The sequence below is a fragment of the Gasterosteus aculeatus genome, chromosome 11, assembly GCF_964276395.1.
Source record: "Gasterosteus aculeatus chromosome 11, fGasAcu3.hap1.1, whole genome shotgun sequence".
NCBI lineage: Eukaryota > Metazoa > Chordata > Actinopteri > Perciformes > Gasterosteidae > Gasterosteus > Gasterosteus aculeatus.
Window position 1 is genome coordinate 6,589,823 of NC_135699.1, and position 14,832 is coordinate 6,604,654.

Consider the following 14,832-nt stretch of genomic DNA (forward strand, 5'->3'; position numbering starts at 1 on the left):
TGAAAAGCACAGTAACTGAAAGAACTGAATACATCCTAACACAATTGGAAAACTCCCTTGGCCTGTTGAGCCAGTTTTCACGATCCCAGCACAGACAAGACAAAACGTTGGCGTGAAGATACTCACACGGTTTATTGTCTTCCGTCTGACTTGGAGCATAAAAGTGGGTCCTGGTTTTAAAGGTCGGTAATAGGAGTGTATGCCTGCAGGTCATGACTTTAAATCTGTTCAACATCCTCACACCGGAGAGCTTGTATCTGGGTTGCAACCTTTACAACTTACATATGTAATATTTGGAGAAAAAATTTTTTAATGCTAAAGGGAAATCTCACCTGTGGACGGAAAGAAAGACAAAAAGACATCAATGGACGGTTAAGGGAACTGCTTAGTATTTCTAACTGGATGTGAAAGTAAAGGATCAAACAGAGCAATACCTTGATGGTAAGAATCACCTCTTTCTGTTGTGTACCAATGGTCAAATATGTAATTAATTAAGGAGTTCAGCCTGAAGGATACAAAAAAATGTAAAGTATATATTGAACTACACGTATTTTTATTTTTCACAGCATTGCTACTGTATACTGGGCCAATGCTTACTGTAGATCCCTCATTTGACTCTTCTTTCACATCGCTCGCTTCTCCTCTCACTCACATCGAGAGATTCAGAAACATGTAAATAGTGAAATAGTAAATAGAATGTGAGGTTTGTGTGGTGGTGGTGGTGGTGGTGAGTAAAAACAACAAAAACAACGTGTAGGGCGCTTCGTCCATCACTGGTTAAATGCATCACCAACTCACAGTCGTTGCCCATCATGTCTGGAGGTCTGTACATTAAGTCCCAGCAGACATTTAGACTTGGTCATCAGGGAAAGGACTGCTTAAGATTTAGGCCTGAAAAGGACAAAAAGCACAAATGTTACAAACAGAACTTTTGTTATTTTGACTGAGAGTTTGTCCGTCAGAAACCTTCACTGTCTCGAAGGTTTGGATTTAATGTGTATATATTATGCTTTATATTCACTGTGCTCTGTAGCGGGAATCATCAAAATTGCTAAATTGGAACAGCGCCATGTTATAAAGAGCTTCTCTTGTGTTTTATAAAGTCATTAGGGACACAATAGGTGTTATTATTGTTAACATGTTGACTGTAACGATTCACTTAAATGTCTTAAGGGGTTTGAGTTGCTGAGTAAAACTATGGTGTAATTAAAATAAACATTCATTGTGTACAACTTGAAGTTCAGCCCACTGATACAGTGCACAGGTATCAATCTTAAACCGGTGAATTGGTGGTTTCTCTCATTGGTTCTCATATCAGACGATTCATGTCTACCCCCATTGAACCCCGTAGCCGCCTAAACCCCCCAGGAGGAAGTACGAAGTCACCGGCTCCGATGACATCGCACAGTCGGCCTCCAAAGACCCGGATGAACCGGAGGTAAACACAAGTTCCTGTTCTCTGAATGCTGGTAAATGTGTCCTTTCCGTGTTATCTCCGTGTTTCATCTTTAGAGCTACCGGATTAAGAAAAAGTTCCCCTCCCTATCGAGCTATCTCCTCATGCACCATAATGTCGCCTCACATTCTTTCTTCCCAGGCTGCAGTCACGGTGGGAAGCCGGTCAGAGGATAAAGTCAAGCCTGTGCCTCATCCCAGGTCTGGATTTAAACAAAAGTCCAATTGCAACAACAACAACAACAACAACAACAACAACAGTGTTGACTGTGCAGACACACGCAGCAATGCAAGCAGTGTGGTGGTGAGTGCTGATACTGACTCTCAGATTAAGTCACGATAGTTCATATTAATTAGCATGCATTCGTTTTTTCTTAATTTCTCTCTGTCGTCAGACCTCCCAACTCAGTAAACATGAGGCGCCTCGGCCTGTTGGCTCTCCTCCCTGTCCACCGATAATCCAACCTAGGATACCTGCGATGGACGGCACCAATCTCTCCTTGACTTCAATTCCTCAGCCAGCTGTGAGACAAAATAACAAGCCTCATTTCAGTCCTTGAAAGATGGCCATATGTTTTGTTACTAGAAGCATTACCCATCTTCGCTTACGTGATACAAAGGAAACTAGAATTATACAGCTCACTTTCTCCTCCTAAATTTCTCTCACAGAACCCTGAGGTCAATACTAAGAGAACAAAATCTCCTCCTGCACGTCCCCCTCCTCCCTCTTTCCCTGAAAGTACAAGATCTACCATGAGGGTCGGACCTGAGGTAAAGCTCATCCCAACATCTCTGCAACGGCTAAACCCCCCCTCGTACCATGTATGAATAAATACATGATACGTATAACCAGTAATGTGCTCAATGGTGTTATTTGGTTTTCTTGTTATCTTGGATAGATCTTTTGTTTTTTCAGGTCACGTACCGCACAGAAACAAAACCTGCAGTTCCGCCTCGACCCTCCTTTGTGCCTGGAACCTCGCACCCACAGGTATGAGAGCCGCTGCACAATTCAGGCCCTGCCCCCCCCAAAAAGACTTCTGTCAGCGTGAATAGACAATATGACTCATATAGAGCTTAAGCCTGAAATGCATTTTCAGGTAGGGCTAAATGACAACCCCCCCCCCGTTGAGACACTAAGTTGCTTCAAAAACTATAAATTGAATATGCACTCTTCAAAGGGAAGCACAGAAGATATAACATAGCTGCCTCTTCTTTAAAAGCAGTTTGTTTAGGGGGTTCATGTCAATGAAAAAAACTTGGACATGGATTATTAATTAATTCCACCCGTTATTTGATTGAAAATACAAAATGTCCCTCGAAAGATGAAGTTGGTCAGTAGAGATCATCCTCGTTCCTGGTCAAACCAAGTTCTTAGCTCTCCGGCAAAATATTTGTATCTCCACAAGTTATTCCTGAAAGTGTGAAGAAGATTAAAACAACATCTATCTAGCATTGAAGGAATACTCTGGAGGAATGCTGTTGGATCTCTGTGCAGTACAGTTGATTACCAACTCTTTGTTTATTACAGCGCAGACTACCACGACCGGCACTCTCCCCGCCTCCCCTTCCACCGCCCGAGAGGACATCGGATCCACTGTACTACGAGATAGACCTTCCTCCCTACCTGGACGTTCTGCCAGAAGACGTAGATACAATGGTGAGATACAGATCCCCACATAGCATATGTGTATATATATATATAAATATATATATATATATATATATATATATATATATATATACAATGCTATGCTCCAATTCTATTCTGATCCATTAATCTGTGTCATCGAACACTAGCAGCCACCTGAAAGGCCAACAGGATGCTACCCGATTGGGCAATACTGTCCTCATCAACAGACCGCTGACAATGCAAAGGTACCGCTTTTTGTTCATTTTATTCAGAGTTTTAGAAAGTGTCATGAATAAAATACTTATATACTATATAATTATCTCTGTGACGAATGTCTTCTAAAACATCCATTTGTGTGCAAAGTCTTGGCCGTGCAAAATACGAGAACAATCTGTGTTATATTATACAAATGTACATTGCCTGAGCAACACACATAACGTAGAATAAAAAGTGAATAAATAAAACAAGATAAAATGATCTTTGACATATATACATCCCTTTCTCTCCAGGACATCAACGGGTTGTTGACATGGTTGAAAAGAGTATCGAGTAGGTACAACATTTATTTTCTGTACAGATATTGTGTCATTTTCTTGAAGCTTGAAGAAATATCCTACAACATTGTATTGACCGACAAAATTTGTACTCGTAATAATTATAAACAAAATGTGCCATAATTGAATAAATAAATGAGTCATCATGCAAGAAGGAGCATCCGGAGAAGCGCAGAGCAGGATCAAAGTGTACTAATCAATCTCTGTGCTGTGACAGAATCTGATTCCTTGGCTTCTTCCGTGTATGGCCTCAGCACAGAGGAGGAAATCAGGTAATCACACAGACACTATGATATCAGTTCCTTCTTGTGAACAAACTGTGTCATTTTAGTACCAGTAGTTCTGTGTTACAAAATGTCTAAGAGGACTAATAATGCAATAAAGACAGCTACAGTTTTTTTGTAGATATTTAAATAGGCATGGCCTTTCGGGTATCAAAACTTGTAATAAATATAGAATTTCACTGAAAGAGCTGAATGAAGAAGCAGGTTTTCTTTGTCATCGAACCGATGCAGGTTGTTCAGTAAGCGAGCGGCGGATGTGAGACAGGCCGTGCGTCTCTACAACCTCCTCATGATCGAACGCAAGGAAAACCTGCACAGACACGTCAGGGATTTCATCTCCATCTCCGACTCTCTGGACAAGTCGAAGAAGGAGAGCAAAACCATGAACGCTGCCGGGGGCACCACGGGCGCTGTCGGAGGGGTGACCGCCGTCTTGGGTATCGCCTTCGCTCCAATGACCATGGGCGCCTCCCTGATTGCCACAGCTATCGGGGCTGGTATGGTGGCGTCCGCTGGGGGCATGGGCGTCTACACTGCCAAGGCCAAGAAGAAGATTGTGAATAGGATGACAGTTGAGAAACTAGTAGACGATTATAAGGCAAACGTTGTCGATCTCGAGCACTGCTTGGGCTTTATCCTCGATGGGATGATTGAGCTTCAAAGACACGACTTTGCCAGGCTACAACGGGCAGGAGCCCGGCAGGACTCCTTGAATATGGCACACCTGTCAAAGTCTGTGTTGAGGAATAACATAAACATGGCTAGGGGGACCTCCGTTTCACAGACACAAGGGATGTCGTCAGAGAGACTGCTCCTGGCTTTTGTAAAGGAAATAGATGCGTACTTTACGGGAAAGGAAGGCGAGGAGCTGAGGATGTCGAGCAAAAGCCAGTTTTCGGGTAGAGTTCGCCTGCTGGCTGAAAATCTGCACGGAGAACTACTTCACCTGAATCGCATGTGGAGAAGGTTTTGTTGAATCAAAGAAACTTCTTGTTGTGTATGTCTTAGTGTTTGTGAGAGAGGCTGGAGAAAAAATGCCGTATATACCAAGTATTACAGTAATCCTTGTAATAACGTTTCACTACTTAATATATTGACTATGTAAAAAAATTAAAAAATTGAATAAAACCTCAGAGTAAATGGAAATATATCTTTGAGGCGAATTCCAGTCGCTACTTTTTTTTACCACGACAGTAGCGTATGAACGGGCTGTGGGACGACAACAATGGCGCAGGGATATGAGGGGCACCGCGGAAGGATACCGCCACTGCTTACTTGAACTATATGAAGACCGTGCCACGACTCACGCCATTTTCTTTTCCGAGAAACAACAAACGAAGCAACATCCTTGTCGAACATCGCCCCGTTGGCCGAAATGGCAAAGTAGAAGTGCGCCGCGTCCCCGCCGCCAACAAAACAGTGCATCCAGCCAGTGCACTGCTCCACTTTCTAACCAGAAACATGTCGTAAGTATTATTTCTATTTTTTTTAAAATCATCTCGTCGATGACAGCTGTACGACCCACTGTGGCCGTGCGGTCTGACGTCACCAAGGGCGCGAGGCCGCATTGAATTCCGGTTTAAAAATAAAGTTCGACGTCCACATTTCTTTTGACTGTATCTGAAACGTCGCATGGTTCTATTTACACTCATTATATTGTAATTCAAGCATATAGCCACCGAGATGACGTAATGCTAATACATTGCTTTAATAGCAAACCTTACATTTTGATAATAGATTCAATTCACCAAAAACATTTAAACTAATAGGACCGCGTTTCTTAATTATCTGTGACGCTGTCACGAGTGACGGCGTGGTAGCTACAAAAATGGTTAGCTTCTTTTTGTGTGTCAAAATGGCGGCCTCGCGTAGACAACCTAAGGACAGAAGTGTAGCTGTTCACAGCCAGGGAGGATGATGATGACGCTGTGACCCGCAATGACGTCAGAGTCACAAGACTGGCAGCTGGGCGGAAACATGTGATGTCGAGCAGGTGCACTGCAGTGGTGGCGGCAGTGTTGCGCCAAGATGTGATGTGCCTTTTCACATCGGAATAATTATTTTCATAGTAGCAGCATGTTAGTGCTCAGTAACATTCATTTAAGATTCTGGAATCTCATGATGTCCACTGAATGTCAAAAAAAGATGCCAATTACTTTGACACTGATTTGTTGTTATTTTAGTACGAAACATCAATTATAGGCTAAACCATTAAATGTTAATAAGTTTTACTAATTATATAGAGTACATTTAGGTATATTTCTACAATACCAATGTAACCAACCTCACCACAATCTCCTCATTCCTTTCCCGATCTTCAGGTCCTTCGTGGAAACCCTCACCGCTGCTGCATTCCACAGCAAAAAAGAGTTCGAAGCTATCCTGCCCTCGTCGCACACTCCTTTTGTGACCAACAACAGCCACTATGACCATGATGACGACAAACTCACAGTTTGGCCTGGAAGACATGGAGGCCCTTCTCTGGGGACCTTCCTCTCCCATGGTTGACGCCATGGGGTTCTTGACTTCGCGCCCTGACCAAGAAGAACAACAGAACGGAGGAGGAACCTCGTTGGAGGGCGACACCTCCTCTTTGTCGCCCCTCACCACCTCATCTCTGTCCTCTTCCTCCTCTCCCGCCCCCTTCTACTCTCCACCTCCCTCGCCGCCGGCCGTCGTCCTCCAGGGGGACAAAGCCGGGTTGCAGTCTGACCTGCTCTCCCTCCCCTGGTTGGGCCACCCTAGTCAGCTGAGACCGGCCGTCTCAGATGACACCAAAGGTAACGGCCGTGTGAAGTAATAATCAAACGACAATCAACATGTTGTGATTGTGTGAGCGGAAAACAGGCGGCTCATTACGTGCTCTCTTTACAGATGTGTTCGGGGACCTGGACTGGATGGCTGAGAGGATGGATCTCTCAGAGTTTGACCTGGACTCTCTGATTGGCTCGTGCAGTCCTAATGAGGAGTCCCCCGGCTGTCCAGAAGAACTCCTGGCCTCCCTGGATTGCCCCATGGAGCTAGACTCCCTCTCAATACCCACTCTCTCAACTCCTTCACTCTCGATTCCTCCCTCCATTTGTCTTCCAAGTATTCCTCCCCCGACTCCTCCCACGGTCTCAGGTGATCGTGTCATTGCAGTGGATGCACCCGAATCCTGCGCTGAGGAGCAGAAGGGTCCCTGGGTTCCCCTGTGTGTCCCGGAGCCAGAACAGGAGCTGGAAATCAAATCTGAGCCCACTTCTTCGCACCCCCCTCCCCCCTCGGTGGATTCTCCCTCCTCCCCGGCCTACACCCTGGACCTGGGCAGCGAGGTGGACGTCACGGAGAGCGAGGCGAAGCCAGTGGTCGCTTCTGTCGTCTCCCAGGCCTCGAGGATCGTGCTCTCCCTCTCACCCACCCGCATTGTCCTGGTGCTCGCTCCCAGAGAGGAAGTCGGGATCCCCACTGTAACCACCGCGTCGCAAATCGTTCATTCCTCCCCTGCTCCAAAGCCCTCAAGAAGCAGACCTTACCCCGAGCCCACTCACAAAGCCAGTCCACCTTCTCCCTGCGCCTCCGCTGGCAAAATAAAGCCCCCCCGGGATGCAGACGGAAATGAAAGGGCAACTTCGAAGACCCCGAAAGCCAAGAAACTGAAGAAGATGGCGCAGAACAAGACGGCCGCCACGCGATACCGGCAGAAGAAGAAAGCCGAGCAGGACACTCTCCTGGACGAGTATTCTCTGCTGGAGAGGAAGAACATGGAGCTAACGGAAAAGGCTGATTCCTTGGGCCGGGAGATTAAGTACCTGAAGGAGCTGATGGAGGAGGTCAGCCAGGCCAGGACGAAGAAAGGTCTCATTGCTGACCCCTAGAGGTCGGACCTAAAAACCACATCTGCTCTGTATAATTGGGAGAAAGTCAGCTCAGCAGATTTTATTTCTTAAATTCATGTAAAGGATGTGTTCTGTCCACACAGCAAGACTGCGATTTCAGAATACCTCCTTTTACAAAACTAGTAAAAAATATAGAAAACTTTTATCATGTTTAGAGGGTTTATATGGAAACAAGTATTTTTCAATTCAGTATATAAACTTGTTTTTATTTTTATTGTGCGTAAATGTTTTCCATCTCTGGATCTGAGTAACTTGCCAGTAAGATGTGTTTTAATAATTGTGTATTGTAGTGAAACTGGACCATCTGTATTATCTCTTAATAAAGAGTCTTAAATGAGTCATTTGTGTAACTCCTGAGTCATTGTTAAAATATATTTTTATCATTTAGCACGTGATCATCACTGTTAAAGAGTTAACAGTGTACATAATCACCCAAGTGCAGAGATGTAGTTATTACTACTCCTCTCACCTCCAGTATAAAGGCACAGTAGTTTTAAATAAATCTGTGAAGCACAAGTTCCTGCCTGGTTTTGAGTTTTCTCCCCCATTGGTCCGAATGTGAGCACAAAGGCTGTTTGTTGTGGTCTGATAACACTTCACGATGAACCTATGACTCCCTCTGACAAACTGGGAAGGGTAATGGAGCCTCCTGACCAGCGGCTCGGTGATAATCAATCAACTGAAAAAAACCCTGTTTTATTTTTAAATTCCCATGGAAACGGCTTGAGAAAACTGGTGTGTATAAAATACTATTATCAGCGATAGGAAGTCTGTGCGTACAGAAGGGCGAGTGAAGGATAAATTAAAAGTGCTGACTTCGGCACAACATGAATAATATTACCAACGAAAAATGTGTGCTCAGCCTACAACGGCCCCTGTCTGTGCACACAGTCATTAGTCCACATAGCTGAAGGCCTCTTCTGTCTGGAGGCGCGCCAAGGTGGTGCACAGCTACTTCTACAAGGAGAAACATTTGGCTGCCTCCATAGATCCTTCCCCCGGTAAACGCTATCATCTTCCAAAGGGACACATTTGGTTTCCGTTGACCTAGAACATTGGAATTATAACAAGTTGAACCACCGCTATGAGGGGGGACTGGAACACAGGGCTGTTTTAAGCAGAAGCGTAGAGAGATTGAGTTGGTTTAGGACACCGCGACGTGCAGTATGAGGCTCCCTACAGAGAACAGGATACCTGCTGTACAAACCAATACTTCTCATGCAAACCGGAAAGGCTAAAGAATCTTTATTTGTACTTTGTCCTGGCTTGTTTTTTTCGTCTGCAGTTTTTTTGGGGTTTTCACCCAGCGTAATTGTCCACATGGTTATGGACGTATTACGTAGCATTTCACTTCATCAGTGGCAGGACAGACACTAAAAAAACAACAAAAAACAACAATACCTCCACATCTTTTATTATTGTGTGAGGATGAGCAAAGTACTGATGACGCAATCGCCACTTGAGGGATGGACCACACAGGAAGTAACACCACTTTGGCCACAGAGTGCAAAACGCTTCGCTAAAAGCAAACAACGTGACGAGTTCTACGCTGTAATATACGCGGCACGTGTACAACATGTATTCACGGGTGACGTGGGACTCTAAGACTCGGAAACGAATGTCTGAAACATCCTCATATCAAACTGTAAAGTCATGCTTGTCACCTAAAGGGCTGCGGTCGCCTACGTCACCGGATGGAGCAGAGAGTCAGCAAAGCAGAGGGCGAAGCAGTGTCAGGTGTTTTTTTTTTTTATAGGCTACATCATTTGTAGAAAATAAGGTGTTACAGCATGGCAGTGGTATCGGTCACATATTATATATGCTCTTATTTGTACCTTTCAAAGTGTGAACTTTTATTTTCTCCGTTCTTTTTTCTTTTTTTGCCATCGTTGTGATGTCATAAACAGAAATCCACATGGAAACCTGCTCAAGCGAGAGTCCGAGCGGTAAGAAGTGACGTTGCCTTCAACTCTACAGGCACTCGTTTATCTGCATGCGTTGTCTTAACATGCCTCTGAGAACTGAATGTATATCTATATATTTATACATCTTCTTCTTCTCAAATATCTATGTTTTTTTCAAAACACGAAAAGAATCCATCGCCTTTTGATATCAGGGCAACGGATGTCTCACCGATGTAGAAAAAGGTAGTAAAATCCCCGCGTGAGCTCCAATCGTTCATGAGGTTATGTCGTTTCGTTAGCATGCGAAAGCCGGATGTAGCCTACAGGATGTAGCCTACAGGATGCCGCCGCAGGGCCGCACGGTACTCCCGCTCTCACGCTTCGACGCTGAGGCACGTGGTTCAATCGACCTCGTCGAAAAATGAAAAAAAAAAAAAAGACGCGTGACCGACGGCGGCGGAAGCGGAGCCGCGTCCGAGCCACTCGGTTTTTCCAGCACCGCCAAATTTCCCGCAGCCTTCCTTGAGGCCCGAAGGGGCGAGGTCTTCCTCTGTAGACGTCTGTCAAAGAACGCCAGGCCAGGAACCGATCACGACCAAAGGGTGCAAACACCGACTCATCTCCTTCCAGAAAACTAGCAAACCCCACTCTGACTTAACGTGTGACTTAAGTTTAGCGATGGGCAATAATCAGCGTTTCTGTAAATGTAGCGGATTTTTACCTGGAGGAAGCGATTCAACCCCGACTCCCTGAGCAGAAACAAATCCAACGCTAACGCTGAGAATTGAACTCATGTCTCAATGTGTTCTCTTATGATCCTGAGGTGCACAAACCACTCAGGACCCTCCTCCGCCCCCCTCCCTTCACATTCTTTTCACATCAGTGTGTTGGCATGATTGCTGTTTGGCACACAAGCTTCACTCAAAACGTTTCCCTTTTGAGGCCTCTTTTGATTCAAACTAATTGGAAGCGCATGACAGAAATGGCACTTGATGTAGAAGGGCATGGCTGCATTGTAAATTCATCACACGAGTTCTGACTCTCGGCCTTCCAACGTCCAGGCAAGCTAACAAGCTAACTAACGGGTCACGATAACGTTCTTCTTTTGGTTTTCATTTAAATGCGTTCAACTTGCGTCCGCTGAGACACAGTTACTATGACGAGTAATCATTTACTCTGCAGTGTTGAAGCAGGGTCTCTTTAGCAGCAGATGATATCTGTGTACATGCTCATGGACAGGGGGATCCGGCTGAGGTACCTCGAAGCAGAAGAAGATTATTTCTCCCCTTTTCTGAGGTGGGGGTCGAGCTTCCTGCTCGGCGGAAGTTCGGTTCAGTTCGAACAAGGAGCTACTCCTGACGAGGCTCCACCGTTCCAAGTCCTTTGTTTCCCTTTAAAAAAAAACCTCTGGAGTCAGAGCAGGGATGTCTAGATGAGGTTTAAGTTACGTGAGGTGGCGTTTGAAGACCAGGAACCAGGACAGGAAGCGAGGGCAGGGAGGGAGGGCGCTTCCCTCTCAGGGAAGGGGGGGGGGATCGTGTCACTGCAGCTGGCATCCTCGACAGTCGTCCTCGGGCTCGGTGTTGTCCGAGGAGTACGAGCTCTCCTCGCTCACTGTCGAACACAAACACAGGTATGTTAGACGGCTGCGCGATACCACCTTCTGGGGGGGGGGGCGATTTGGCGCAGACAAACGGCTGTGACTTACACCACTCGGTCTGTATGGGCAGGAAGGCCTTGTCCCCGTTCTCTCTGATCATCTCCTCCATCTTATCCAGCAGCACCGACACACTCCGGTCCTTGCCGGGGATCTTGCTGTCCAGGACGTGGTAATAGTTCCCGCAGAACTCCAGCAGTCTCTGCAGCTCCCTGCCGCCTCGCAGGATGTGCTCCTCGATGGGCGTGCGGCCCAGCCAGTCGCCGCAGCTGAACAGCACCATGGTGTGGAGGCAGGCGCTGTCGCCGAACAGAGTCTCTATGTGCGCCAGCAGCGTCCGCCGCTTCCTGGCGGTGAGGGACGAGACGACGGGGAGGACCAGCAGCAGGGTGTGGGGCCCGGGCCGCAGGAGGGCCGCCCCGCGCTGGGACTCCTGGCGGATGCGCTTCGGGGTTCGCCTCACCGAGAACCAGTCCCAGCCCGGGGTGTCGACGATGGTGATCCGCCGGCCCGACACCAGCGCCTGCCGCCTGAGGCACAGCTCCGTCTCCTGGCCGGACTCAAAGAACCGGCGGCCCAGGATGGTGTTCCCCACCGAGCTCTTTCCGACGCCCTTCCAGCCCAGCAGGAGCAGTCGCAACTCTAAACCCCGGACGAAGGCAGAGCGAGACATGGGGAGGGAGATGGTGAGAGAATGAGCACCTCACAGTCAGTAATTTGTCATTTTGGTGTCGGACACCTGTGATCCATTTAGTTAATCAACCAGTCGTTTTGGACTGAGACAAATAAGATGTTTTTCGTTTATTCATCTGTTGTGTTGATCTTGGACGACTGACTAGAATGAGTAAGCTTTTTCATAGAAAATGACTAAGTTTGGTTTTCTCTGGAGCAGCGTTATGACGTTCATCTCTCTCCTGTACCTTATCACCCACCCACTTCTGCACACTAACACACACTGAACCACACCCAGAGACACACACACACAGCCCCCCCACCTCTGGGAGGTCCCCCGATCATCTGCTCCCTCTGTCTGGCGTGCTCCTCCATCCTCATCCTCTCCTCCTCCAGAGCTCTCCTGGCTTGCTCCTCCTCCAGCAAAATCAACTCGTTCACCTCAAAGTACCAGCCTGAAACAAAAAGTACTCCTGTTGTTCTCTCTGTGCGTTCACTAATGATGCCAGAACATGACTTCGTGTTACACGTCACCGGATCTGAAAAGCAAACCTTGGTTGTCAGTGATCATTTCCTCCACCTTTTCCATCAGCTCAGGTACCTGCGTGTTGTCCTCTGTGTCTTTCCGAGTGTTATCAAAAGCGTGGTACCTGCGGGGGGGATAACAAACACATTCATAAAAGCGTCTCTTCACTCATTTTACAAATGAAGTTCACTCTTTGTGAGGAGTCCTATTTTCAGCTCGTTGTATAACGATTGAAAAAGAAAAACAACACCGGTGACGTCATGGTGATGTAATCGGGGTTAGTAAGTCAGGATGTTTCCGCCTCTGCCGCATTGTTCTTTTTTTAATCCGTCTTTCATCCATCCCATGACGTAACAAGAATGCTACTACGTCCCCTCAGTGCCCTTTTAAACGCCCCAAACAAAACCGCATGATTGAACAATAATATGTTTACAGATGCAGAAGTCAGTCCGTGAACACAGTACTCCACCCACATTTGCCCACAATGCAACTATGCTGACCCTGACCCAAAGGCTCAGCTTCCTGAGCCTTTCTGGAGCCGCAGAAGGCTTCGTACAGCACGTTTCAATGTGCTGTAGCCCGTGTCTACAATCCCCCCTCATGCTGCCTCTTTAACCACGAGATGCTGCAGTCGTTTGTGACTGTTTCGCTTGCACTTACAAAGACTCGACACAGACGAGCTCCACAGTTCAGAGATCGATTGCTCTGTGAGCTCAAAGAGGGAAAGAGAGACACTGTACCTGCTTCCACATCTCTCCACCAGCCACTGCAGGGCCTCGCCAGTGTTGGCTATGTGCTCCTCGATGAAGACCCCCTTGGGCAGCTTGTCCACTCCGGTGAAGACCACCATGGAGTACCTCCAGGTACCTCCCCCCAGGGCCCCCAGCTGCTCCTCCGCGGCCCTCCTCTCCGTGTCAGTGAAAGGCTGGCTGATCGACACCACCAGCAGGATGGCGTGGGGCCCGGGAGGGCAGAGGATGGCCCCCATGCACGGCCCCTCGCTGTCCAGGCTCGCCGGGGGCGGCGGGGGCGGCGGCGGCGGGTCGTCCGACTCGGCGCCGGCGTTCTCGCCTTCGTCGTCGGCCTCGGGGTTGTCCTCCGGGTCGGCGGGGATGGCCCACGGCGGGGTGTCCACCACGGTGACCCGCCGGCCGTAGATCTCCGTCTGGCCGACGTTGCTGTGGGTCGTCTCCGTCCCAATGTCGAAGACCTCGTCCCCCAGGACGCTGTTGGCGGTGGAGGTTTTACCGGACTGTGGCCCCCCCAGGATCAGCAGTCTGCGCTCGGGCGGGTGCCGGGCCCTGGGGTCCCCTGTAGAAACATAGAACGGATTGCTTTGTTTTTTCTGTTTTCTAATCGTCTTCATCAGTTTTAAATCTTGTTTTATCCCTAAACCGTCTTTTTGGGGAGGCGTCTGCATCGTTTCCAACATCCCTCTCCTACTAATGCACTCCTCTCTTTCCTCGCTCCTCACAGTCCCTCTTATCTGATTGTTACCTTATACCACCCGTCCACAGCTACCCCTCACCCCCCTCACCTCCCTCCCAGCATGCCTCTGCTTTGTTTTCCTCCGTCTTTAGCCGTTGGGCAAATTGGGTCGGAGCGGTGAAGCCTTGGCCTCCTTCCAGAGGGAACGGCATGTGGTGTGTGACTGTGATTTAGTGAAAGTTAAATGGAGGGGACAAATGTTTCAATGGGGGGTGTGGGGGAGGAGGTACGGCAACAGGAGCGACGCCTGCTCCGTCTGACAAGAGGGGAGAGCATGTGAGGAGAGGGAGGTTGATTGATCCTGTTGCCACTGCTGACACTTTCCACGCCAGCTGCTGAACACAGGAAGTTGACACGAGCAACAGCTTCCGAGTATGTTTTGTCCAAGCGTAGAAACGGCTCTGATGGGTTTTTTTTGGCCCCGGATACTGTGAATGGGGGTGATGACGGGAAGCGGGGAGAGGGAGGAGAGGGGGGGCCTGCAGCGAGGTGTGCAGCAAAGGATGAAAGCCCACTTACCAGTGTCAGAGGCAGAGGACACAGCAGCCATCTTGTGTGTAGAACCTCTGGCTTCCTCCTCCTCGGCCGCCCTCCTCCTTCTCCTTCTCGCCTCCACGGTGGATTCCTCCTTCCTCCCTCTTCAGAGAGCGACGGATCCCGAGTGGCGTGCGAAAGGCTGGCAGCTTGGATGCTTCTTCGCTCTCTCTTTCACTCTAACCCTCATTCTACTGCAGTGGAGCTCACTCTACCCTCTGTGCGCGGTGTCTACCCCTGCCTCGCT

At 48.0% G+C, this 14,832-nt stretch overlaps 3 protein-coding genes across 4 annotated transcripts; 2 read left to right on the forward strand and 1 right to left on the reverse strand.

The window, feature by feature from the left end:
• The first annotated feature begins 61 nt into the window (after positions 1–61).
• LOC120828207 (uncharacterized) lies at positions 62–4,902 on the forward strand. Of its 2 annotated transcripts, XM_040191638.2 has the most exons (12): positions 62–182; positions 322–441; positions 1,352–1,438; positions 1,598–1,759; positions 1,851–1,979; positions 2,125–2,226; positions 2,372–2,446; positions 2,987–3,115; positions 3,256–3,333; positions 3,598–3,637; positions 3,860–3,914; positions 4,158–4,902. In XM_040191638.2, exons 2-12 carry the CDS (start codon positions 439–441, stop codon positions 4,900–4,902), a joined length of 1,605 nt encoding a protein of 534 aa, XP_040047572.2. In that variant the 5' UTR covers positions 62–182; positions 322–438. The 2 variants fall into 2 exon arrangements, with proteins under 2 accessions (XP_040047572.2, XP_077940823.1); XM_078084697.1 differs by having other exon boundaries at positions 83–441; positions 3,259–3,333.
• Positions 4,903–5,052: 150 nt separating this feature from the next.
• On the forward strand, positions 5,053–8,142 carry atf4b (activating transcription factor 4b). Its single transcript, XM_040191654.2, has 3 exons — positions 5,053–5,392; positions 6,248–6,706; positions 6,801–8,142. Exons 2-3 carry the CDS (start codon positions 6,352–6,354, stop codon positions 7,781–7,783), a joined length of 1,338 nt encoding a protein of 445 aa, XP_040047588.2. The 5' UTR covers positions 5,053–5,392; positions 6,248–6,351; the 3' UTR covers positions 7,784–8,142.
• Positions 8,143–9,197: 1,055 nt separating this feature from the next.
• Positions 9,198–14,832, reverse strand: LOC120828211 (GTPase IMAP family member 8; the record flags this gene model as incomplete). The annotated part of the gene is given in 6 exon segments (XM_040191645.2): positions 9,198–11,322; positions 11,417–12,007; positions 12,361–12,492; positions 12,590–12,687; positions 13,304–13,874; positions 14,571–14,832. Coding segments are annotated over 6 exon segments (1,497 nt in total). The 3' UTR covers positions 9,198–11,248.